The sequence below is a fragment of the Podarcis cretensis genome (assembly GCF_951804945.1).
Source record: "Podarcis cretensis genome assembly, chromosome: 1".
Taxonomy (NCBI): Eukaryota; Metazoa; Chordata; class Lepidosauria; order Squamata; family Lacertidae; genus Podarcis; species Podarcis cretensis.
In genome coordinates, this window is record NC_137170.1 from 127,431,893 (window position 1) to 127,456,351 (window position 24,459).

At 44.1% G+C, this 24,459-nt stretch overlaps 2 protein-coding genes across 4 annotated transcripts in view; one reads left to right on the top strand and one right to left on the bottom strand.

Annotated features, from left to right (window-relative positions):
- CCDC150 (coiled-coil domain containing 150) overlaps positions 1-8,430 on the top strand; it is a 50,276-nt gene extending 41,846 nt beyond the window's left edge. Inside the window, exons 22-28 of one of the 3 annotated variants that reach the window (XM_079976797.1) lie at positions 435-629; positions 2,970-3,038; positions 3,132-3,293; positions 4,295-4,381; positions 5,548-5,673; positions 6,844-6,982; positions 8,249-8,430. In XM_079976797.1, the coding sequence (XP_079832923.1) occupies positions 435-629; positions 2,970-3,038; positions 3,132-3,293; positions 4,295-4,381; positions 5,548-5,673; positions 6,844-6,948 (744 nt within the window). In that variant the 3' untranslated portion in view covers positions 6,949-6,982; positions 8,249-8,430. Of the gene's footprint in view, positions 1-434; positions 630-2,969; positions 3,039-3,131; positions 3,294-4,294; positions 4,382-5,547; positions 5,674-6,843; positions 7,304-8,248 lie in introns of those variants that run through there. The other 2 variants (XM_079976796.1, XM_079976795.1) reach the window with 2 other exon arrangements.
- The window catches only part of GTF3C3 (general transcription factor IIIC subunit 3), a 29,688-nt gene continuing 13,590 nt past the window's right edge, over positions 8,362-24,459 (bottom strand). The window contains exons 8-18 of the mRNA XM_079977575.1: positions 24,330-24,399; positions 23,096-23,199; positions 21,190-21,361; positions 19,398-19,600; positions 17,743-17,844; positions 17,176-17,311; positions 16,415-16,652; positions 16,066-16,256; positions 14,079-14,203; positions 11,589-11,741; positions 8,362-9,685 (exon numbers count right to left, since the gene is read on the bottom strand). Coding sequence (XP_079833701.1) covers positions 9,563-9,685; positions 11,589-11,741; positions 14,079-14,203; positions 16,066-16,256; positions 16,415-16,652; positions 17,176-17,311; positions 17,743-17,844; positions 19,398-19,600; positions 21,190-21,361; positions 23,096-23,199; positions 24,330-24,399 — 1,617 coding nt within the window. The 3' untranslated portion in view covers positions 8,362-9,562. The remainder of the gene's footprint in view (positions 9,686-11,588; positions 11,742-14,078; positions 14,204-16,065; positions 16,257-16,414; positions 16,653-17,175; positions 17,312-17,742; positions 17,845-19,397; positions 19,601-21,189; positions 21,362-23,095; positions 23,200-24,329; positions 24,400-24,459) is intronic.

The following is a 24,459-nucleotide window of genomic DNA, read 5'->3' on the forward strand; positions in this document are numbered from 1 at the left end:
AGGAGTTATAGTCCAAAAACAGCTGGAAACCAGAGTTTGGGAAACCCTGATCCAGTTTACCCGGAGTTTTAACCAGGGACTTGTCTTACTCTCAAGAAATAATAACAGCCCTAGAGCAGGGGTGAGGAACCTGAGACCCATGTATCAAACATGGCTGTCCAAGCCCCGCCCCTCGGTCTGGCAACTCCCTGGGCAACACCTCTTCACCCAAGTCCTGCCTCCTCTGGCCACACCCATGTTTGCTTCTAGCCCTACTCATGTGGCCCCTGGGCTGAAAATATTCCACCTTTCCACCAACAAGCCCTGGACAAACCAAGACCTGGAAAGCTCTTGGGATGATGGGAGCAGAACCGTCGTTTAGAAGTCAGTGTTGAGCCCCCTTTTTTCTTCTTCTTGAAGTGAGCATGAACTTGCCCTTTCTTGGTGCCCTGTAGCTGAAGAAAGCCCTGGAGGAGGCCTGCACTAAATCTGGAGAAATGTCACGCCTTAACAGGGAACTGCGGGCAAAGGTCGCCGAGCAGGAGGCAGCGCTGGCCAGTCAGAAGGAGAAGCTGAAGAGACAGAAAGCGTTAATCACGCAGTACTTCAATGCCAGGACTAACAATGCGCAAAATGCAGGAAGGATAAAGGTGAGCCGCTGTGCGAGGGTGTGTGTGTGTTTCATGCAAAAAATAATTTATTTCTACTCTGCCCATCTGGCTGAGTTTCCCCAGCCACTCTGGGCGGTTCCCAATCAAGTGTTAAAAACAGTACAGCGTTAAATATTAAAAACTTCCCTGAACAGGGCTGCCTTCAGATTTCTTTTAAAGATAGGATAGCTGCTTATTTCCTTCACATCTGAAGGGAGGGCGTTCCACAGGTAGGGCGCCACTACCGAGAAGGCCCTCTGTCTGGTTCCCTGTAACCTCACTTCTTGCAATGAGGGAACCACCAGAAGGCCCTCGGCGCTGGATCTCAGTGTCCGGGCTGAACGATGGGGGTGGAGATGCTCCTTCAGGTATACAGGACTGAGGCAAATGATTTTAACACAGCCTGCAATCTACCATTTTGAAAGTTGCCCTCTCCACTCCTCACTATCAAACTGATACCAGATAGATAATTGAAACGGAGACTTCAAAGGGACCTGTTTACATTGCAACTGCAAACCAACTGGCTCCTGCTAAAGTAGATTAATGCTTGTTGTTGTTTAGTCGTCTAGTCGTATCCGACTCTTTGTGACCCCATGGACCGGAGCACGCCAGGCACCCCTGTCTTCCACTGCCTCCCGCAGTTTGCGCTACACAGTGCTAAATTGCACTGATACGTAATCTCTTAAATTTCCTTTGCATTTTCAGCACAGATAAAGCTGGTAAGTCAGTGTCTTCTATTGGATCAGTGCCGGGGAGGTAGGAGTTTGGCTTTTTCAGTTATATATGCTGTTTGGAAACAGGCAAAAGGTGTGTGCTCCACATCCATAGAAGCAGGTTTGATAGGCAATTGTGGCTGGATTTTTAGAAATTGCTGCATTAAAAGTATTAAGTACAGTGGAACCTTGGTTTGCATATGTTTTGGATGACAAACACGTCAAACCCGGAAGTGTGTGTCGCAGTTTGCAACCTTTTTTTAGATGACAAACAATTATTATTTTTTTTGGAGGCCCCATTGGCGAAAGCGCGCCTTGGGTTACAACCTGTTTTGGTTTAAACTGACCTCCGGAATGGATTACTGTTGTAAACCAAGGTACCACTGTAATAAAACATGGATCATGATTACTCTCATTACTGCAGACCACTGTTACCTGCTTTTCTCACCAGGTACCACTTGTCAAATGATTTTGAGGGAGTAGGAAAATTTAAGGATAAGTTGCATCTAGGGATGGGTGCCATATTGATATATCGTCCCAAAGCCGTTTGAAGTCCATATCCTGATACTGATTTCATAATTTTTGACCTGGCAATGTATTTCGAATCAAGATGTATGTGTGTGTTTTGCAAAAATCGCGATGTGGGGAAAACTGTGAAGTCAGCCAATGCCTCTACATAGTTCCATCCTTATTTCACATGTTGTGATATATCGGTACAGTGGTACCTCAGGTTACATACGCTTCAGGTTACAGACTCCGCTAACCCAGAAATAGTGCTTCAGGTTAAGAACTTTGCTTCAGGATGAGAACAGAAATTGTGTTCTAGCGGTGCGGCAGCAGCAGGAGGCCCCATTAGCTAAAGTGGTGCTTCAGGTTAAGAACAGTTTCAGGTTAAGTACAGACCTCCAGAACGAATTAAGTACCGTACTTAACCTGAGGTACCACTGTATATCACAATGTTTAGCTGGTGATATATCACGAAGCTGAAAACCAGATATTGCCCAGCCCTAGGTGCAACAAGGAATTTGCTTAGGGCCGTCAATGCTAGCGCTTAAAATTCCTGGGCCTTTAGTTGACTGTCCCCATGATCTGCCTTTGCTTCATAGCCCTTTTTGCTGCCCAACACCCTGTCCCACTTTTTATGTCCAAGGGGAAGCAAGACGACAGCTGTGCAACATTGCTTTATTTTGGAGGGCAGTGCTATAGCCTCTCCCTCCTGGGCTTACTATTTGTGGGCACAATCCAGTGAGATTTAACTATACAGTGGTACCTCGGGTTAAGAACTTAATTCGTTCTGGAGGTCGGTTCTTAACCTGAAACTCTGCTTAACCTGAAGCACCACTTTAGCTAATGGGGCCTCCTGCTTCCGCCGCGCGATTTCTGTTCTCATCCTGAAGCAAAGTTCTTAACCTGAGGTACTATTTCTGGGTTAGTGGAGGCTGTAACCTGAAGTGTCTGTAACCTGAAGCATCTGTAACCCGAGGTACCACTGTACTTCCTGTTGTTGAATTGCATTAGAACAAAACTTCAGGAGAGAGGCAGGCGCCGCTTAATAACTGCATTCTGTCATGGAAGCAAGGCATTTTCTTGGGACATTCCTCTATTCACTTTTGTGATTTATTTCCAGGAGATTGAAACGGAATTGAGGCAAATGGAAGAGATAAAGCAGCAGTACCAGAAGAAAAACCACGAGCAGGTAGAATCTCTTTTCTGTGCAGCAGCTGGGACTGGAGACCAGATTGAAACGCGTGCATGGCGTCACGGGATCTGATATCTTTTCATGCCATAGTCCCTTAGGATCAAAGAATTTGTCGCTGAGTTAACAACCCTGCAAGGCGAGATGCAGCAGCTAGCCAGAAATCAGCAAGCGATGGAAACGGAAAACAGAAACCTTGAGAACCAGCTGGTCGCAGAACAGAAGCAAAGGCAGCGGATTCAGGAAGAGTGTCAGGTAATGGCGCCACCCAGCTAAAGGGTTGCATGGCGATTGGAATAAATAAAGACACGGGGCACCATTGATTAAGGTTAATGGGCAAAAATTGGCCACTACTTTATTGGTTACAGCTGATTGGCTTAGGCACTGGTCCTATCAGACTATACGGCTTCAGCCTGTTAGCATGAAAACTGGAAAGGGGGGCCCTGGGATGCACATCACCAGGAACTCCCCCAGGGGTCACCGCTAGGGGGTGTGCTTTCGGCCCTGGCCGCCATAGGTTTCGGACGAGGCAACGCCCCCCAGAATCCTTTACCGGATTACCCTTAAATATTTGGGGGAGGTGATGGCACTCCTCTCCCCCCCCCCGACCCATCTACATAATAATACCCCTACCAATGCCTAACTGCCATAACCAAGAGATGTTGTGACGATTTGCTACGAGGTAGGCGAAAAAAACCCAATGGCCAGTGCTAATTCGCCAAGTGGAAAAAATTCCTACCAGGCCCCTTAACGGCGACCAACCGAAGTCCATAGCAAGGTCAGAAGGAAAACCTAAAGGGTGGGTGGGTGGGAAACCGAATCTGCAGCTGGGACGAAAAGGGGAGATCCCAGGGCCCCGCCAGCCTTTAATGACCTAGGCCACGCCCCCGGAGCCAGCTGATTGGCTGGCTCTGGTGCTGACGTGGCCCGAGGTGCTGACGCGGCCCGAGGATTCCCCTGATCGCGCGATTGTTGGGGGCGTGAGCCCGCAGCAACACCACCTCCTCCTTATGTCAGAAGTCGCTTTGTGGATGCTGAGCACCCTTTGGTATTTGTCTCCATGGCAGCAGCTGCTCAGGCCTCTATCATCGGCTCTCTTCCCCAGCCCCTAGCTCTGTACATCGTTAGAAGCAAAGAGGTCCATAGAAGTGAGCTTCTGTTTTCCAGGTTGGGTGTGGGGCATCTAGACCTAAGAGCAAATTGCTCTGCAGAAGAATGGCAAATGATTTCATTCTGACTTTTCCGTAACATTCAAGGCTTTGGAAGACGCAGTCAGGCACTTGAAGAAATGCAAAGAGGAGACTGAACAGAAATTGAAAGAAGCCAGCAAAGAGTCAGAACATGTAAGTATCAAAGCAGAGAGGGAGAGGGATTGCCGTGTCAGTATAACACGACAGTATCGCAGCTGAGCAGCGAGAGGTGTAACCGTATCAAAGAAAAAGAGAGTTTGGTATGATAGCTGTAGAGACTTCTGAGCATGCGAGGGGGAATTCACATGAAATATACACACACTTGTATGAATGTTGTTGCAAATCAGCTGGAGGAGACACATTCCTAAGAGTTGTGCCTCAGATTACAGCACTGCTGTTAAATCCTTACTGTGCAAAGGATGGGTGCACAATTTCTCGTATTCTAGGCTACTCTACATACAACTATATTCACTTTACCCAGCCATGCCTAACCTTAACATTACAAAATATTGGTTATGCATTTGCGTGCTAACATTGTAATGTGTCCACAAATGTGCACTCTGGTTTTCACAAAACCTATTTAATGGTCTTGCTTTCATAAATGATATTATTGTTTTGTTAATTAAGTTGCAAGCAAGATATTTAAGAGGCCGAGCTCGGTAGGTACAGTAAGGTAAAGGTACCCCTGCCCGTACGGGCCAGTCTTGACAGACTCTGGGGTTGTGCGCCCATCTCACTTAAGAGGCCAGGGGCCAGCGCTGTCCGGAGACACTTCCGGGTCACGTGGCCAGCGTGACATCGCTGCTCTGGCGAGCCAGAGCCGCACACGGAAACGCCGTTTACCTTCCCGCTGGTAAGCGGTCCCTATTTATCTACTTGCACCCGGAGGTGCTTTCGAACTGCTAGGTTGGCAGGCGCTGGGACCGAGCAGCGGGAGCGCACCCCGCCGCAGGGATTCGAACCGCCGACCTTTCGATCGGCAAGCCCTAGGCGCTGAGGCTTTAACCCACAGCGCCACCTGCGTCCCAGGTACAGTAAGAGGGGTCCTTAAAAGATGATAAGCATTTATTTTGCTTTATATAACAATAATACAAAACGGGATCCGATCCTGTTTTGGGGAGTACGATATATGTCTGATCCTTATCAGACTTGTTCTGATGACTGGGAACAAGGAAGGCACCTCATGATGAATTAACCTGATGTCTTTACAGAAAGATGTTCAAAGATGTAAAAACCTTTTGACAAGGTGATTTGTTTCAAAGGATCCCTGGACCTTGAGGTTGGAATGTAACTGAGTTTGAATGCCTTCCCTGCTGCAGATAACTGCTAACCTTGAGGAAGCTCACCACTGGTTCAAGTCCAAGTTCGATAGTCTGCAGCGTGAACTGGTGAAAAACAGGCAGAAGAACCTTGGAGAATACTTCTGTGAGGAGCATGAGAAAGAGGTCAGTAAGGGAACACCTTCCGCAGACAAAAAAGGTGTCATGACACAGGCTCGCTAATGGTTTGTTCCCTTGTTTGTGCTGCTGCTGAGAGCAGTAGTACACTGGGAGTGCCTGTAAAAATTCAGTTTTATGCGCTATGAAAGATGGTTGCAATCAATCTTTATGCGTGTGCCAAGAGACCTCAAGATTTGTTCGTTTTTAAAATGGCAGTGTGGAGAATTCATGAGAGAGCGCCCTTTTTTTACTCATGGCTCATTTTACTAGCTGTCTGGGGGAAGAAATCCAACAGGTGAAGCTTTCTTAAGGTGGGCTGCCAATGTCCTTCATTTCATGTGCCTTCCAGAGGCATAGAGGCTTCCAAGAGGAAGGAAGTTGGTACCTTAATTGGAAGAATAATCATAACAAATGCAAAGGATTGTAGATGTTGAAGCTTTTATCAGCTTTCTTCCTCAAACCCTTCAGCCTTCATCCTCCATGAGAGACAGTCCCTCACTGAAAACTCACCTCCGTTCTGAACTTACCGTATTTTTCGCACCATAGGGCGCACCGGACCATAGGGCGCACCCAGTTTTTAGGAGGGGAAATCAAAGAAAATAATATTTTCCTTGAGAGGCTGCGTGGGGCTAAAGAATCCATAGCCCCGTGCAGCCTCTCCTTGCGGAGGGGTTGCGCGCAGCTATGGAAGAAGGCAAGGCAGCGAGCGGGATGGATCCCGCTCGCTGCTTTGGCTTCCCATTTAGCCCCGTGCAGCCTCTCCTTGCCGGGAGACGCTGCGCAGGGCTAAAGAAGCCATAGCCCCGTGCAGCTTCTCCCTGCTAGAGGGGTTGCGCGCGGCTATGGCAGAAGCCTGCATTCGCTCCATAGGACGCACACACATTTCCCCTCAATTTTTGGAGGGGAAAAACTGCGTCCAATAGAGCGAAAAATACGGTAACAGATTATCTGGCTGTTCCAGATATTTATTGCTGGACTGACTTTCCTCTGATAGATGAAGGCATCCTCTTACTAGATTAGTGGATCTTAGAGGTTCGTGTGTTTTAGGCGTAGCCAAGAGTTACGACCTGGCCCTATCAATCCAAAAGGCTGATCTGCTCGCCTTACATCAATATTTTCTCTTGCATGTTCTGTGAGTTACTTGCTGCGCTGACTAAGCATCCTATGTGTCAACAGGAAAGGCCGACCAAGCTTCCTTCTCAGGCATGCCTGAAGCGCTGGGAGACCAAGAACCACCTGCAGTTCATCAAGAGGAAATATCTAAGTGAGCTGAACAAGTGAAGGGCTGCTTTGCCAGGAGGTTCCAGGCTGCAAGGTATAATCCTGTACCTGTGAACACCACTTCTCAGGCTGCCGGTGATGCTATACCTAGGCAGAGCCTAAGGCTGGACCTATTATGTGAGCATCCATCTACTTCCTGAAGCTAGCAGAGGAAGAGCTCCTGTGTGAACTAGCTGTGCTCTATAGGAATGAAGAAAAAGTCCTTTTTAAAAAGTGTATATATATATATATACACACACAGAGACACACAAACTTGACTGGCAGCTAGGAATCCTCTAAATCTTTGGGTTTGGCTTTCTGATTCTTATAACGCCTCTGGGGAACTTTCAAACTGTTTTATTAAAAAAACTGTTTCCTACAGCCCCCCATCGTGCTAAATGCTTCCCCCTGGGGTCTTTAAACCCCTGCAATTACATCTCTGCACACAGTGAAGGGCAAGCTTGTGCCAAATACATGCACAAGCAGCCCAGAGGGTATAACTGCTACAGGATAGGCTTCTCTGTAGGTAAAGGCCTTGGGGACTTTTGGAAGAATAGCAGAGCTGAATCCTAAAACGGGGCAGTGTCGTAGGTTATTTAAACGCACCAATGCTGGTTTCTGAAATGTCTATGTCTCCCTTCATCAACTTGCCATGTTCCATGGGATAGGACTTGTATGTTGAAGGGTAGCTTTGAGCGAGCACATCTTCTCCTGCTTATAAAAGTGCAGAGCTTGCTGAAAATGCTTTTCCTCTAACATAACTACTCAGACAATAACAGTCCGCACCTATATCTTGCAGGGGGAGCAAATATGATGTCGTCAGGATGGTGGGCTCGAACCCACAGCAGCCTCAGGCGGCATGGACGACAGGGCAGGAATAATGGGAGCTGTAGCCCAAAACATCTGAACAGCACTATGTTGGCTATTCCTGCTATGTACTGAACCTTATCCACTTCCCTGAGTATCAAGAGGTTGTGGGTGCCTTGCTCTGCTCTTTAACTATTAGGTAAGGCAAACCCAAAGGCACAAAACAATCCAGTATATCATTGGTGATGAAATATTATGCAAACGGTGATTACTCTATTCTAGAATCGTTAAAGTGGAAGGGGCAGGTGACAAATTCACACAGCTAGGAACAGTTGCTTGGGCACCAAGCAGAACTGGCCTCAAAGCCACCCTAAATCATGGGCAAAAATGTACTGTACTTCTGGTATCTTTCCTCTTGTTTTTGACCACTACCGTGTAATTGATGTGTGTGTGTAGGGAGGAGGGGCGTGTGTGTATTTAAAAATTAAAGCATACTTCTTGTTTTCTACAACAGTCTGTGTTTCTCTCCCTGTTGAACAACCTCTTCTTCCTCTTTAAGCTGCAATACACGAGCATGAAGTGAGCTCACCTGTAGGGTGACATGTTGCGTATACGAGAAGTAATGACAGTTGGAAATATAGTAATGTATAAATTTAATCAAACTAGCCTTAACTCCTTTCTGGAACCACAATTTTTTTTAAAACCAGCATCAAGCAGCCAATAACTCATTTATAAGAGCAATATATATATATATATATATATATATATATATATATATATATAAAGGACAGGGTAGAGGCAATAAGAGCTTGTGACGGGATAGTTTAAGACTGCAGTCCTGTGCATAGGAGTGGTTGTAGATACCCTTAATAATAATAATAATATTTATATGCCACCCATCTGACTGCGTTGCCCCAGCCACTCTGGGCAGCTTCCAACAAACTGAAACACATTAAGACATCAAATATTAAAAACGTCTATACACAGGGCTGCCTTGTTGATTGTGTTTCTGAAGGGTAACTAGATGGATCCTTCTTTGCAGTATACTGGCAATCAAGAGTGGCTTGGTAGAGTTAGCACGTTACAGCACAATCCCGTATATGTCTGCTCAGAAATAAGTCACAATGGGTCTTGCTTCAAGGTGAGCAGATATAGCTTTAGTTCAAACCATCTCTGTCTCTCCGGTTTCAGAAAAGCAAGAAAATGGTTAGATTTCACAGACAAGTTCACATGGGTGCAGACAAACAATACAGTAACTTCAGAATCTCCTTAGTAATGAACCGTTGGACAAACACGCACACAGAAAAAGGATCCAAAGGTTTCGCTAGGTTCGTCGATTATGGGGTATTCCCGATTATGGGGTATATCCTTGAAAGCAGGCAGCTGATCTTCTTCCACTGAAGAGGTAGAAGCCTTTTTGCTGGTGAGTTATCTAGCACATTTCGTTTACTCGTGCTCTCTCCCAATTGTACATCCTGAGCAAAATGTCCCAAATTCCATGTGCTTGGCTATTAAGATATGCTCAGTTCACAATGTGTATGTTAAAAAAAACTGCACGTTCCAGCACACCTGTCAGGTTGGGGTCAGTGTCACGCCTCAGATCTGCTTAATCCGTAGAAAGGATCCTCTTTGTGAAAACTTGCACCATCTACTTGGCTGCTTCACGTTCAGCCAATCTGGAGAAATCTTTAAGCATAGGTTTGCCCGGTGTCACAAAGCCTCCGATCCATGTAAGGCAGCAGCATGTTTCCAGGTTCCCATCCCCTCGAAAGCAAGGAAAGTAATACGTCTGATTTCATTCAATTAGTTTTCAATGCCGGCTTCCACCTCACACAATTCCGTACGTGTACAGCATTTTCCGAGCCATTCTAATATTTCCGCTGCTCTGGTAGATGAGCGATAAATTGAAGGCAATATCCCTTCGCAAGTCCGTCTGGTCTGCTTCTATTCCCTAGTTGAGGGAAGAAAAACAACTTGCCTGAACAAGCGCAACAAAAGGGGTACTTGTCACATATTGCATACATGACAATCCAGCAGTTTTGTTTGTTTTTTTAATAATTTTTATTGAATGATTTTATGTTACAAAAAACAATACAGCCATACTACCACTAAATATAATTAAGAAATAAAAAATACATACATCAATATTTAGTTTATTTGTTATCTACCGTCTTATTTCCTCCCAAACATTGCATACAACACACATATGTGCAGACACCCACACCCACACACAAAATGATAATAATGAAAGTAAATATTTTTTCCCTTTTTATCTTCCAAAATCTTTTCTTCAACTTTGACTTCCTGTCAAGTCCCTCTGCATATATTTTATCTTACATTTGAGTGTACACAAAACAATAAACCTTTCTATATAATTTTTCTAATACATTCTGAAAACATAATAAATCCTTAATTGTCGTCCACCTCCTTTTAGTTCCTTTATCACTTGAATGCTAGCACAGAGTCAAAACTATTATTGTATTTTTGAACATATCTTCTATAACCATGCCGTTTTTCCGCAAATTTTTGCTTTGAGTTTCCTCTGAGTTTGCTAGTCAATTGAGCCGTCTCCACCAATTCCTGTAATTTGATTTGCCAATCTGTTATTTTTGGAGCCTCGTGATCTTTCCATCCCTTGGCCACAAGTATACGAGCCGCTGCGGTTGCATACAAGAATACCTCTCTTAGATTTTTTGAAAATCCAGCAGTTTTATCGCAGACATTCCAGCCTGCCAAGCTCGCATTCTAAAAGGTCTCCAAACCTCTTTCAGAAGGCAAGCGGTGGTAGGCAGCTCTCTTTTAACACAGATTTTGAATTTGCTACACTTCTCGAGAAATTATAAAGTTTATTATATACGCAGGCAAACCCCTGGGATGACTCTGAAACTGTGTGTCAAGGTGGTCAAACTTATTATTTTTTAAAGCCCAGCAACATAGCTGAGTCTTTGTGTGGCAGATGAAGTACGTTCTGAAGCAGCAAGCTCCTCCTTAGTGCACAACCTGCTAGGGAAATGGAAGGACAGGATTTTTCATAGGAAATGCCAACTGTTCCTTTCCTTCCAGCAGCAGTAACATTAAGGCCACTTCAGATGGGACTAGTGGTCTACTCATCTCAAAGCAGTGCAACATGCAAACTGAAGCCCGGGCGGCTTCTATGAGATGCAAAAGTCAACTTTTCAATGCATACAAGAATAGATTTCCTGTCTGCGGAGGGCGGTATTGTCTTAATTCCTCATACGTTTATGCAAGACTTAATGATCAGAATTATGTGCTGTTTTAGGAGGCAGGTTTGCCATTTTTAAAGCCAGTGCTGCGGGGGGGGGGGGGGGGGAGAAAGAGAGAGAGAGATGGAATTTGCCAGCATTTGCTTGGTATGGTCATGATTTTCAAATACAATCAGGCAACTAGGCCTGACCCGGTCATGAAATGCATCAAGGGGCACAATTTATCGATAACCCATTTCGAATGGAGTCCCTTGGGCACAAATCTCAACCTTGCTGTCTCTTGGGGCTGGCGGTGTTAGCATTTTTAGCTGCCTGGGGAGTGTAAGCACACTTCCTAGAAAAGCTCTATTGTTGGTGTTTTGCACTATTTGTCCTGCTTTTTCAGCAAGAAACCTTCCAGCTAACCACCCAAAATTACGTTTTGTGCTTCCAATTTATTTATTTATTTTGCAAATCTTTAACATCTCTTATTAAAAGCTGTACCACTTTGGATTACCTCCCTTGGCCTTCCACAATGTCAGGAAACGGAGCATAGCATGCTAAAACCATTAATGGAGAACCCTGCACTTTGCAAGCCTGGCTCAAGTGTCTGTGTTTCAATTGTAATGGGCTAAGATTTCCATACATTACCTCTAGGACCAGAGGGGGAAGCTCCAGTGCCTTCTGGTAATAGTGAATTGCCAAATGTACCAATCCCAGCTGATGAAGGCCACGGCCTAAGTTGTAAAAAGATTCTTGGCAGGAACCACGGAGGCTCAGATATTGCTGGAGGAACGAGAAGCCCTGTGTACAAGGTGGGAGAGGGAGAAAGGTCTCGTGTGAAAACCAGAAATTCTAAGGAACAAGGAGCAGTAAGTCAAATGTAGAGCTGCCTTTGCCCCCAGTAAGATTTCTTGCCCCAATTTTGAATACAGTCGTACCTTGGAAGTCGAACAGAATCCATTCCAGAAGTCTTTGAATTCCAAAATGTTTGGAAACCAAAGCACGGCTTCTGGTTGGCTGCAGGAAGCTCCTGAAGCCAATCGGAAGCCCCGTCAGATGTTCAGCTTCCAAAAATAGTTCACAAAACCAGAACAGTCACTTCTGGGTTTGCAGTGTTCGGGAGCCAAAAGATTCAGGAACTAAGCTGTTCCAAAACCAAGGTACGACTGTACTTTGAATGAGAATGGAATTTTAAAACCAGCCATTCCCATGTTGTTTAAAAATGTTGTCCAAGATTAAAATAATCTGAAAGAGTCAAGAGCAGGTTGCAATGGAAGTCAAAAGGATTCCCAGGGCCATTCTCTCTGGATGAGCAGGCGGCTGTTTTTAAGTCCACCATTCTCCCAACTCTCAAAACTAGGACTTGGTCAGATGCTAGCATACAGTACAAGGATGAGGAGTTGAAGAATACAGATTGACTATGGCCCTAGGAAGAGAAAACACAAGCCCCTCACCCTGGATCCTGCCCAATGTTATCTGCTCTATCTGTAGTCCATCTTATATTGCATTCTGATCATATTGTTTGCTTACTGGGTCTTTTGGAAAAAACCCACAAAGTGGCAATTCCAATACATATGTTTCTTCTCTCTGCATCCTGCCCTAAATCTTAATACATAACTATACTTGCAGTCCCAATTTGTTTGGGAAAACGAAGCAAAAAACCCTGGCAAAACGTTATTTCTTCCAACATAGGAGAATAAAACGCATGGAAAAGTTCTTTAAAACCATAATGATAATTACCAGGCCAAATTCACTTGACAATGCTTGAGTTGTCAAGTCTCCAGTCTCCCTTCTTTTTTAACATGCCCATTTTCTCTTAAGAATCTCAGCCTATCCCTGTAACCAAGGAAGCCAAGAGTGCCTAACTATCTTGTTCCCCATGAGCACTGTGAATAGTGCTCATTCTGCTGGAAGAATTGCATCCAGAATGGGATTGATCGCTGTGATTTCAGACTTAAATCCAGAAGGGTGGGCCAGCCACATCCAAATGTAAGAGACCAACGGAACAAAGAGAACTGGATTAAAGAAAACACAAGAGAAGGCAAAATACACACTCCTCTGCCAAGGTGACAGACAAGCAGTAGAACAGACTTGATGTAATGTACAGTATTTTGTTTTGTCAGCTATTCCACTCAGAGAAGGCTAAAAATCCAAACAGGTAAATAGTTTTCAAGCTGTATAAAGGTAGAATACAATCCAGTCAAGGCATAGATGTTTTCATTCTCATTAGCTGGAATGGGAGAGAGTTGAGCTCACATTCATCAAATTGTCTCCCCTAAAAATCAGTGGGACTTAAAAAGTGTTTCACTGGGACTGGATTCCATTCCATCTCTATATATATTAACTTAGACTTTAGGCAGTAAGCTAGGAATCTTAAACACCAGCAACATTTTGTTAGGTTTCTGTTGACATATTCAAAACCCCACTGAGTTCAATGAGATTCATTCCCAAGGAAGTGAAAATAGAACTGCAGCCTTAATCTTAGGGCATTTAGGAGTTATAAAATCAATATAAGGGAAGAAAATTCTGCTTTGGTTTTGAATGGGGGAAAGGCAGAATAAAATTATTATGTAGTTAAGAAAAACGAAGCCTACAGTGGTTTGTTTTTAGTACTTCCAGTACAATTTGTGTGTTAAGAGACCTATGGTTGCAAAGGTCTGTTTGATAAATCCCAGCAGAAAATACATTCTGGGAGCTCATAGCTGTGGTAGAAAAATGGTATAGAGGTGAAACAAGACAAAATGTCCGAGGCTATTTGCCCACAATGTTCTTAACCCATATATTCTCCACAGCAAACCCAAGTATTTAAACAGAGAGAATAGCCATACGTGTGTGTAAAACTGTAACAATAATGACTTCAGAGTAAGCTGCACTCAGGGGAAACCATAATAAGACCCATTTCAACCCTTGCCACTCAACATGATAGATAGATAGATAGATAGATAGATAGATAGATAGATAGATAGAATTTATTATTTATACCCTGCCCATCTGGCTGGGTTTCCTCAGCCACTCTGGGCGGCTCCCAACAGAATATTAATAACACAATAAAACATCATAGCATGAGAACATGCTATTATGCAAGCATGTGCTACAAAAGAGGAAGAGTGGGATAAAAATCCAAAAAAATAAACTCACCTGTACTATAAGCGCATGCCTTTTTAACACATACTTCTGAGAGGCCATGTGGATGAAAGTCAGGCCTATACAAAGGCTATAGAGAGGCTCGTTGGGATTACTACGGAAAGCTTGTACGTACTGCCCTAGGAGGAAACAGCGAATGGCTTTGAAATACTGTTTATTAAAACCACATGCTTAACAAAAAGGCTTTCGAATACTTCCATAAAGAACACATCTCACTGAAGTTGCCTTTGCCTGAACCCCCTCTTTCCTAAAGGTAAAGGTAAAGGTACCCCTGCCCGTAGGGGCCAGTCTTGCCAGACTCTGGGGTTGGTGCGCCCATCTCACTCAAGAGGCCGGGGGCCAGCGCTGTCCGGAGACACTTCCGGGTCACGTGGCCAGCGTGACATCGCTGCTCTGGCGAGCCAGAGCTGCACACGGAAACGCCGTTTACCTTCCCGCTGGTAAGCGGTCCCTATTTATCTACTTGCACCCGGAGGTGCTTTCGAACTGCTAGGTTGGCAGGCGCTGGGACCGAGCAGCGGGAGCGCACCCCGCCGCAGGGATTCGAACCGCCGACCTTTCGATCGGCAAGTCCTAGGCGCTGAGGCTTTAACCCACAGCGCCACCTGCGTCCCATCGCCACCTGCGTCCCTCTTCCCTAGCCACCCCACTATTCAGCAGGAACCCCTGACCTTCCGGGGAACTTTTTCAGCAGGGCTCCTACTAGGGAGGAGGTGGAGATGGCAAAGGGAACATAACAGCTCTGTAATCCAACCCATGGATTTCTTACATATGTGGATTACACTGTTTTTTCAAGCATCAGATTCAGTGGAATCCCTACTTACGCAGGGGTTCTGTTCCCGGCCGCCCATTCTGCCTCCACACCTGCCCCCTTTTGGCGCCAAAAACCACGCGTTGCTGTCAGTGGGAGTGCATGTGCTGATCACACAGAAGTGGGGAGACGCCTGCATTCTGCTTACGGTTCAACTTGCACAGCTCGTGAGTTACGAACAGCAAATTCCTTTTAATTCCTGACCATAAGTTGCTATGCTTTTTTTACTTACTAAAAACTCCCTATAGATTCTTCACAAATGTTCACACACATATAGGTTCCGATTTACACTATGTCCATTAACAATTATTTAGCTAAATGATGAAAGCAAACCAGCATCCCCTTTCACCTCTGCTCAGAGGGGTAGCTGTGCAACAAAAGCACGCAGCGTTGTGTGGCACTTTAAAAGGCTAACGGATTAATTATGGCAAAGGCTATTTTGGTTTAGAGTCTTGTTTATCAGGTATCTGCCTAACAGGCAATCGGTTTTGACAATGCTCATCAGATCTGAGTGGATAAGAGCTTCTTGAGCATACCCACAGACATGCAGACTTCTGCAGGGCTTCCAGTGTCCTAATCAGGGACATTAAGCCCACTCACTCTCTCAAGCATTGTTTGTCAAACCTCGGTTCCCAGCACTTGTTGGACTAGAACATGGGTAGGCATGTTTAGAAGGCCCCATCGCCTTCTAAATCCGGCCCGCGGACGGTCCGAGAATCAGCCTGTTTTTACATGAGTAGAATGTGTTCTTTTATTTAAAATGCACCTCTGGGTTATTTGTGGGGCCTGCCTGGTGTTCTTACATGAGTAGAATGTGTGCTTTTATTTAAAACGCATCTCTGGGTTATTCGTGGGGCATAGGAATTGGTTCTTTTTTTAAAAAAAAAATCAAAATATAGTCCAGCCCCTGACAAGGTCAGAGGGACAGTGGACCGGCCCCCTACTGAAAAGGTCTGCTGACCATTGGACTAGAACCTCGATCAACCCTGACCACTTGGATCAACCCTGCTAGCTAGGGATGGATGATGGGAGTCGTAGTCCAACCATGTCTGGGGAACCAAGTTTGAGAAACACTGCATTCTAAAGGATGGGTGGAGAAGTTCAACATCACACACTTTCATCAGAGTTTGCATTTGTGATGTTTATCAAGCAATACTAATGTTCTCTTACCAAGAGCATGCTTAAAGCTACCAGATACGAAGGCATTGTGGCCATTCAAGACGCAGAGTGCATGATTGTCAGGGTTCTTCAGCATCAATCGAAGGCAGAAGCGATGATGCCGCACATCTTGCGAGTGCATGGTGATTTGGTTGAAGATATTCCAAAGCTGAGGTTTGTTGACATGTTCCATGACCATTATCCTATGGAGGAAGCAAACACCAGTCACACTGCACACAGTGACCAAAGGAATCGTTCTTTAATCACTAAATACAAGAGTCTGGTTCAGATGCATGCCAGACAGGCAGAGCTATTTGTGCAGTCAACCTTCAGCCCAATGAAGCCCTTCGGAGCGACTCACCTGATGTAATTGTAAGCTTTTCGGAAATTCTTGTCCAGGATTGCAGCCGAGAGACCAAAGTATTCCAGTTCTTTACGCTTCTGCCGGTCGTCGTAGAACGAATAGTATTCCAGCGAGGAGTCCACTAGGAGTTCTGCTTCCTTGTAGCGAGAAAGATCGCACAAAGCATAGATTGCCTTCAGAAGGAGGCTCCACCAGTCGTCTTTCGTCAGCACGCTTGTAAGCACCACAAATATTGCTGCAATAGAATTATAAGCAATATCTTAATCCACTCAGAACATCAAGAGCTCATCATTCAGTATGACAAATCTCAGGGCGGAAAACAAAAATAAAACCTAAGGCGATAAAAGCTACAAATAAAACTATCTGAAGGAGGCAAGCCTACTGTTGGCAGAAATAATCTATAGACAATTGTTTCCATAACATGCTTGTCAATAAGAAGAAAACCTTCATAATGGCATCCAACCCAGTTGACAGAACTACCAGGTAGTTATCCATTCTTGCAATTGAAGAGCAGAAATATACCTCTGACAAACATGCACAATTTAAAAGATGTAGGCCTCTGCAAAACTCCAGAACAACACAGAATCAGAACATTACAGGTCAGAAATAGCCTAGCCTCATATATCAGAAGTCGGATTCCCTACCTTCACAATACAAGGAGGAGGAGGCAAGAGGCAATTTTATCATGCCAAAAGTGCTTTCTAGGACAAAGCTCTTCTTTAAAAACAAAAACACATACAAACACACACTGCCGTTACCTTTTGCATCACAGTTCGTAGTTTCCTGATCATCGTTATCGGATATTTTATCCCTCGACACTTTAATAAGATACAGGTGCCTTTCGCCAGACTTGGAACTAGATATTAAACACACCTGAGCTCGGTTCATGGCAACCTGGAAGACAGTCAAGGAGAGTCTAAAGATGTTGAGCACATTGGAAGCTAGTTGAATAGCCATGCTGCAGTCAATTTCATGGCTAGGTACAGACAACCGTTTTAACTTGTGAAAGTATTCCAAACTCAAGCTGAAAAGTCTGCTGGTGCCGAATAAGGTTTATGTAAAATAAATAAAACTGGTGTAATTGAATCAGATAGCTGTCAACAGTTGAACATTATCCACAGGTTCCTGTTGCATGAAACCAAAGAAACTGGGCCCAAACAAGGGGTAATGTCTATAAGGCGGTCAACAAACACAGCACACGTTCTTTTAAAAATAGTAATAGCAATTTCCCAGTTGTCATCATGTCCATAAACACTTAATATCATGTACTTAGCAGGGTTTTTTTTAGACAAGATGTGAAAGAGGAGATTCAATAATTCGCTTACCTTTAACAGCATGGCTAACATGGTGAGCAACGAATCAACGTAGCCATATGTGTTGCCTTGAGAGTACAGCAGCGTTGAACGATGAAGCAGCAGTTTCAGTTCCTGAGCGCCACATGGAGATAGTTAGATTGCACTAAGTCCTCTCTTCCATCTATTAGTACTTTACAAACATTAACAATAGACTACTGGCATTAGAAAGAAGTTTGTCCCCTTCCATCCCCCAATGACTTAGGGACCAGAAAGAGAAGTATATTTTTACTTGCAACAGCTATTGCATTTATCCATATGGTAAAGAAAACAACTGAATTACACAGCACAGCATCTTCCAAATAATTTAAACGCAGAAGAGCAATGTAAACAAGAAAGCTCAAGAGACAGCAAGGTGGATTGTAAAAATGAAAGGAGAGGGTTACTATTTTGCCCTGTTCCTAATAAGGAGATGCAATGACTGTTGGCTGCAAACCACAAAAATCTGCCTGACTGCCAAGATCAGAATTCTCAAGTCACAATCTCAATGTCAATGCAGGAAGTAGGAACAGATGTCTACAATTGTTCCCTTTTGTGTGCTTCTGGCTGCCTGGCTGAACAGATCTCATGCAGCACTGAAGTGCTGGCCTGTCCACATGGAGATGCTGAACTGCTGGGCGCGTGGCGACTGCGCAGATGCAAAAGGCAGCTCAAGCCGATCTCCTTGGAGAAAAGGTTGAGATAGGAATGCAATAATAATAATAATAATTTATTATTTATACCCCACCAATCTGGCTGAGTTGCCCCAGCCACTCTGGGCTGCTTCCAATCGAGTGTTAAAAACAATACAGCATTAAATATTAAAAACTTCCCTAAACAGGGCTGCCTTCAGATGCCTTTTAAAAAGAAGATAGCTACTTATTTCCTTCACATCTGAAGGGAGGCTGTTCCACAGGGTGGGCGCCACTACCGAGAAGGCCCTCTGTCTGGTTCCCTGTAACCTCGCTTCTCGCAATGAGGGAACTGCCAGAAGGCCCTCGGCGCTGGATCTCAGTGTCCGGGCTGAACGATGGGGGTGGAGACGCTCCTTCAGGTATACAGGACTGAGGCAAATGATTTTAACACAGCCTGCAATCTACCATTTTGAAAGTTTCCCTCTCCACTCCTCAATATCAAACTGATACCAGATTGATTATTGAAACGGAGACTTGAAAGGGACCTGTTCACTATGTTCCGGGAGGAGAATGTGTTTAGCCAAGTTTCCATTGCAACTGCAAACCAACTGGCTCCTGCTAAAGTAGATTAGTGCTTGTTGTTGTTTAGTCGTCTAATCGTGTCCAACTCTTTGTGACCCCATGGACCGGAGCACGCCAGGCACCCCTGTCTTCCACTGCCTCCCGAAGTTTGCGCTACACAGTGCTAAATTGCACTGATACGTAATCTCTTAAGTTTCCTTTGCATTTTCAGCACAGATAAAAGCTGGTAAGTCAGTGTCTTCTATTGGATCAGTGCCGGGGAGGTAGGAGTTTGGCTTTTTCAGTTATATATGCTGTTTGGAAACAGGCAAAAGGTGTGTGCTCCACATCCATAGAAGCAGGTTTGATAGGCAATTGTGGCTGGATTTTTAGAAAAAATAAATGAAGTAAGAGACAGGCAGGCAGGCGGGCAAAGGAGAGACCAGCGCTTACTTGCTGAGCTGCGTTGGCATCTTGTGCCAGCGTGTCTGGGTCATACATGGGCTCGAGTGCTTCCAGGGCTTTCTCAGGCCGGCCCAATTGCTGCTGAAGGGTAGAAAGAGAGATCCTGGCATCCAGGTGCAAAGGGGCGAGTTCGACAACTCTGCCATAGCTCTCCGCCGCACGATCGATGTAGCCCAAGGCTTTCAAGCACTCTGGAAAGAAAAGCAAAGAATTGCTGCCTCACTCAACCCAGCCAGATGGGTGAGGTACAGCTAAGTAAATTATTATTTACAGTGGTACCTCGGGTTACAGGCGCTTCAGGTTACAGGCGCTTCAGGTTACAGACTCTGCTAACCCAGAAAACGTACCTCGGGTTAAGAACTTTGCTTCAGGGTGAGAACAGAAATCGTGCAGCAGCGGCGCGGTGGCAGCAGGAGGCCCCATTAGCTAAAGTGGTGCTTCAGGTTAAAAACAGTTTCAGGTTAAGAACGGACCTCCCGAACGAATTAAGTTCTTAACCTGAGGTACCACTGTATTTCCCTCCACTCCTGCATATTCTTATGTATCCATTTAATTCAATTTCTCCCTGTATTTACATTACACTGTTGAATTGATCCTGCTACTACGAATTAAGTTCTTAACCCGAGGTACCACTGTATTTCCCTCCACTCCTGCATATTCTTATGTATCCATTTAATTCAATTTCTCCCTGTATTTACATTACACTGTTGAATTGATCCTGCTACCTTGTTTTCACTTGTTTACATTTATTTTCCAAATACTCCACAAAGATTTCCCACTCCTCTTTATATACTTGATCTTCTCGCTCTCTCATTTTATTCGTTAGACCTGCTAGTTCTGCATATTCTATCATTTTAAGTTGCCAATCTTCCTTATTGGGGTCCTCACTCACTCACCATTTTGGGGCTAGCAAAATCCGAGCCGCTATCGTTACATACAAGAATAAATTTTTCTGACATATGGGTACTTCTGATGTCTGCACCATTCCCAAAAGAAATGCCTCTGGTTTGGGGGGAAATGTTTTTTAAAAACATTTGTCATCTCAATATATATCCTTTCCCAATACTCTTTAACTATTTTGCATGCCCACCACATATGAAAAAATGTTCCTTTCGTTTCCTTACATTCCCAACATACATGCGTTTCAGATTTGCACCTTAGCTTGTTTTTTAGCTTTTATTAGTTTACTTTCTGGTTTTATGTTTTTATTCTGTTGTAAACAGCTATGATGCATTTTTAGGAGACCAGTGGCATATAAATATAAGGATTAATAAATACATAAAATCTACCGTATTTTTTGCTCTATAAGACACACCAGACCATAAGATGCACCTAGTTTTTGGAGGAGGAAAACAAGAAAAAAATATTCTGAATCCCAGAAGCCAGAACAGCAAGAAGGATCACTGTGCAGCGAAAGCAGCAATCCCTCTCACTGTTCTGGCTTCTGGGATAGCTGCGCAGCCTGCACTCGCTCCATAAGATGCACACACATTTCCCCTTGCTTTTTAGGAGGGAAAAAGTGAATCTTATAGAGCAAAAAATACGGTAATCATTATAAGGTATTAAAAGGAATGCTCCTAAATAAATTGCTTTTCTGCAAGAGACTCTTGAATCTATCCAGGACGGGGTCTTTCAGCCTCACTGTGAATCTTGCCACCCCTGAAATCGGCACTCCTAGTATTAGGGTCCCAAAAAACCCAGCCACCTTATCTTCCACTACGAAATGCGACCCATCTAGCGTGTCAGAAGAGCTTTCTAGCAATTTTAGCAGCGTTGTTACCTGCATGACGGAGCCAAACAACCGCCAAATTGTATCTTTCTGAACACACCAGGGAACTCAGAAGGGGGAGTGCAGAATTGTATTCTCCGACATCAAGGAAGGCTTCTGCAACATCGAGATACAAATCTCCCATATCCTCTGGGTTCTGCTCCACTAGTGTGGTCAATAGGAGCTGGCAGAACAACAACAACAAAATCAAGCACAAAAAAATGAAAACGAAAACATTAATCGTAAACAGATACAAAAATTATAATAAAATGATCGATTAACTGGATTTCTAATTGAAAACATTAAATGCAGACTAAACATCCCAACCATGTATTGAAGCATCCCATTCTCCTAAAAACCAACTAATTTTTTTAAATGTCATGAAAGGACCCTAACTATTTAAGGGAGGACTTGGGAACTTTTAGTTCCTCCAGATGCTACAAGACTACAACTCCCATCATCCCTAACTATTACCATGAAAGCAGGGGCTTATGGGAACTGGAGTCTGACAACATCGGAAGAGACAAAGGTTCCACAGCCCTGATTTAGGGCCGGCATAGGCAAACTTGGCCCCCCCAAATGTTTTGGGACTACAACACCCATCATCCCTGACCACTGGTCCTGTTAGCTTGGGGTGATGGGAGTTGTAGTCCCAAAAGATCTGGAGGGCCGAGTTTGCCTACGCCTGCTTTAGGGTATGGCAAGATGCAGGCTTTTCTCCAGAGATTTTCCATACGCAAGATGGTGGATTCCTGTAGGATCCGACCCATCAGATGGACAAAAACGCCCGTGTGGCGAAAACTATCCAGTGAAATACATCCTTCAAGCTTTTCCAAAGAACCCTTGTAGAGGAAACCATGATAATGGAAGAGAGGGATTTGAGCCAGGGGACCTATGCTCCCCCCAAATGTTGTTGGACACAAGCTCCCTTCACCCCCAGACATCATGGCCAAAGGTCAAGAGGGCCGGAGGGCGGCAACATGAGAACGGGGCCTTCTCTGCAGTGGCTCCTCGTCTGTGGAATGCTCTTCCCAGGGAAGTTTGCCTGGCACTTTCATTATACACCTTTAGGCGCCACCTTTAGGCGCCAGGCAAAAACCTTCCTTTTTAACCATGCCTTTGGTTGACCTAATTTACATCCTATGCCCTTTTAAAATGTGCGGAGCGGGGGAACGGCTATTGGGTTGTTGTTTTTATTTTTATTATGTATTTCATGGTTTTATATTTTGATTTTATTCTGTGAATCATCCTGAGACTCCTGAGTATAGAGCGGCATATAAATAATAATAATAATAATAATAATAATAATAATAATAATAATAGGAGCTGGATTCCAACAACAGCAAGAGGGTCAGAGGTTGAATGATAGGCTTTGACCACATTTCTATGGCTTAGACTTGTATAGCTGGACTAGGAATGAGCCATAGCACATAGGGTGCAAATATTCCCAATGTCAACTGAATCGCTTACATTCTAGAACACTCATGGTAATATCCCTTGACATAACAAAGCTATAAAGGCTATGCATTATTATAGCTCATGGACAGAACCTCGCCACCCCCCGCCTTTTAAAATAAAATTCCCTTAAAAATCATTTTTTTTAAATCCAATTCATGAGCTCAAATGGACTTTAGACCTCTCCTCTTTTTAAAAGAAGTTACAGCCCCAGAATGCCCCATGACAAAGGAAGATTGAAAAACAATTTGTGATTTGGCAAGAGGATAACCTTTACAGAGAAACATTAAAACGAGAAACTGTCCGCACAGCTAGTACAATTTGCCCAAGCTGCTCCTTGGATCCCAGATCATATTTTTATAGAAGCAAAAAAACCCACCCCTGTCTTTACTGTAACTTCATTGGAATCTCACTGACTCCCAAGAAAGCCTCTCTGTTTTTCTTCATTCACTTTTGGACTTACATTGAGGGGCTCCAAAATATTCAGGTGCACCAAGCATACCATAAGTTTCACTGTGATGTCTATGGGAACACCCTCAGGTATGGAGCAGGTAACCTTTTCTGAAACTAGAAGATAACAGCAGGTTTTTTTTTCTAACCAGCATGGTATCGTTTACAAGTGGGACCTAGGTTATATTTCCAGATTATTCCAATCCTTCACTTGGAGCTTTTACTACAACCAAGCAGTATACAGTGGTATCTCAAGTTACATACGCTTCAGGTTACATACGCTTCAGGTTACAGACTCCGCTAACCCAGAAATAGTGCTTCAGGTTAAGAACTTTGCTTCAGGATGAGAACAGAAATTGTGCTCTGGTGGCGCAGTGGCAGCGGGAGGCCCCATTAGCTAATGTGGTGCTTCAGGTTAAGAACAGTTTCAGGTTAAGAACAGACCTCCGGAACAAATTAAGTACTTAACCCGAGGTACCACTGTATATGGTTTGTTAAATAACCAATTTAAAAATGTTTTTGCTCTTAGAGTACATGACAGAAGACAAAGTCCAGTTAAAACACTGATTCGGGATGGAGGGGAAGGGGAGAAACAGTTCAAATTCATTATTAATAACATGATTATTAACTGGATTTTCTATCTATCCTGCCATCCCATGGCAGCTGAAAGTCAGTATCCCAATCGCTTAAGGCAAGGTTTTGTATCTGAAGGCAGTGCAGGAGCAGATCTCACATTTAGCTGGTAAATTGTGACGCCTGCTTTGCAGCAACTGCGTTAGGTAAAGGAAAATATCAGAAACTGAAGGACATTGAAATCCAGAAGGGTAGGTAAGTCACTGAAGGCACTTGAAATAAAATTTCCAAATGAAAACAAACCAACCAATAGTTCCTTTCCTGCAAATGCTATAAGGGACTGATCTACTGCTCTATAAACAGGATGTCTCCATAACATAATTGGGCTTGCAATTCAATTTCCATCCCCCCTATTTACTCAAATAATAACAATGCTTCATCTAGCAGATGGAAAGAGTGGCCAGAGGCATCATTGGCTCCAGTACAGATGTGCTGCCAAGTCGTTCGTTTTCCAAGGCATTTAAAAATAAAGGCAAAATGTGAACCGACACAATGCCATTGTGAATCTAATGACATTATCTTCCAAGTCACACCAGAAAACCAGAATACTTGGGGAGATTATGTACCATTGGTGCAGCTCACTGCGGAAAGAACCGATAACCTTAGTACTGTACCTTGATTCTCTGAAGAATCGTTTGGTCCCTCTGTCTTCTCCAGTACAATTCCTGAAAAATCTGTAATGACCTAAAAAAACAGAAAGCAATCATTGACATTTGAAAAGAAAACCAGCTTTCCTGGGGCAGT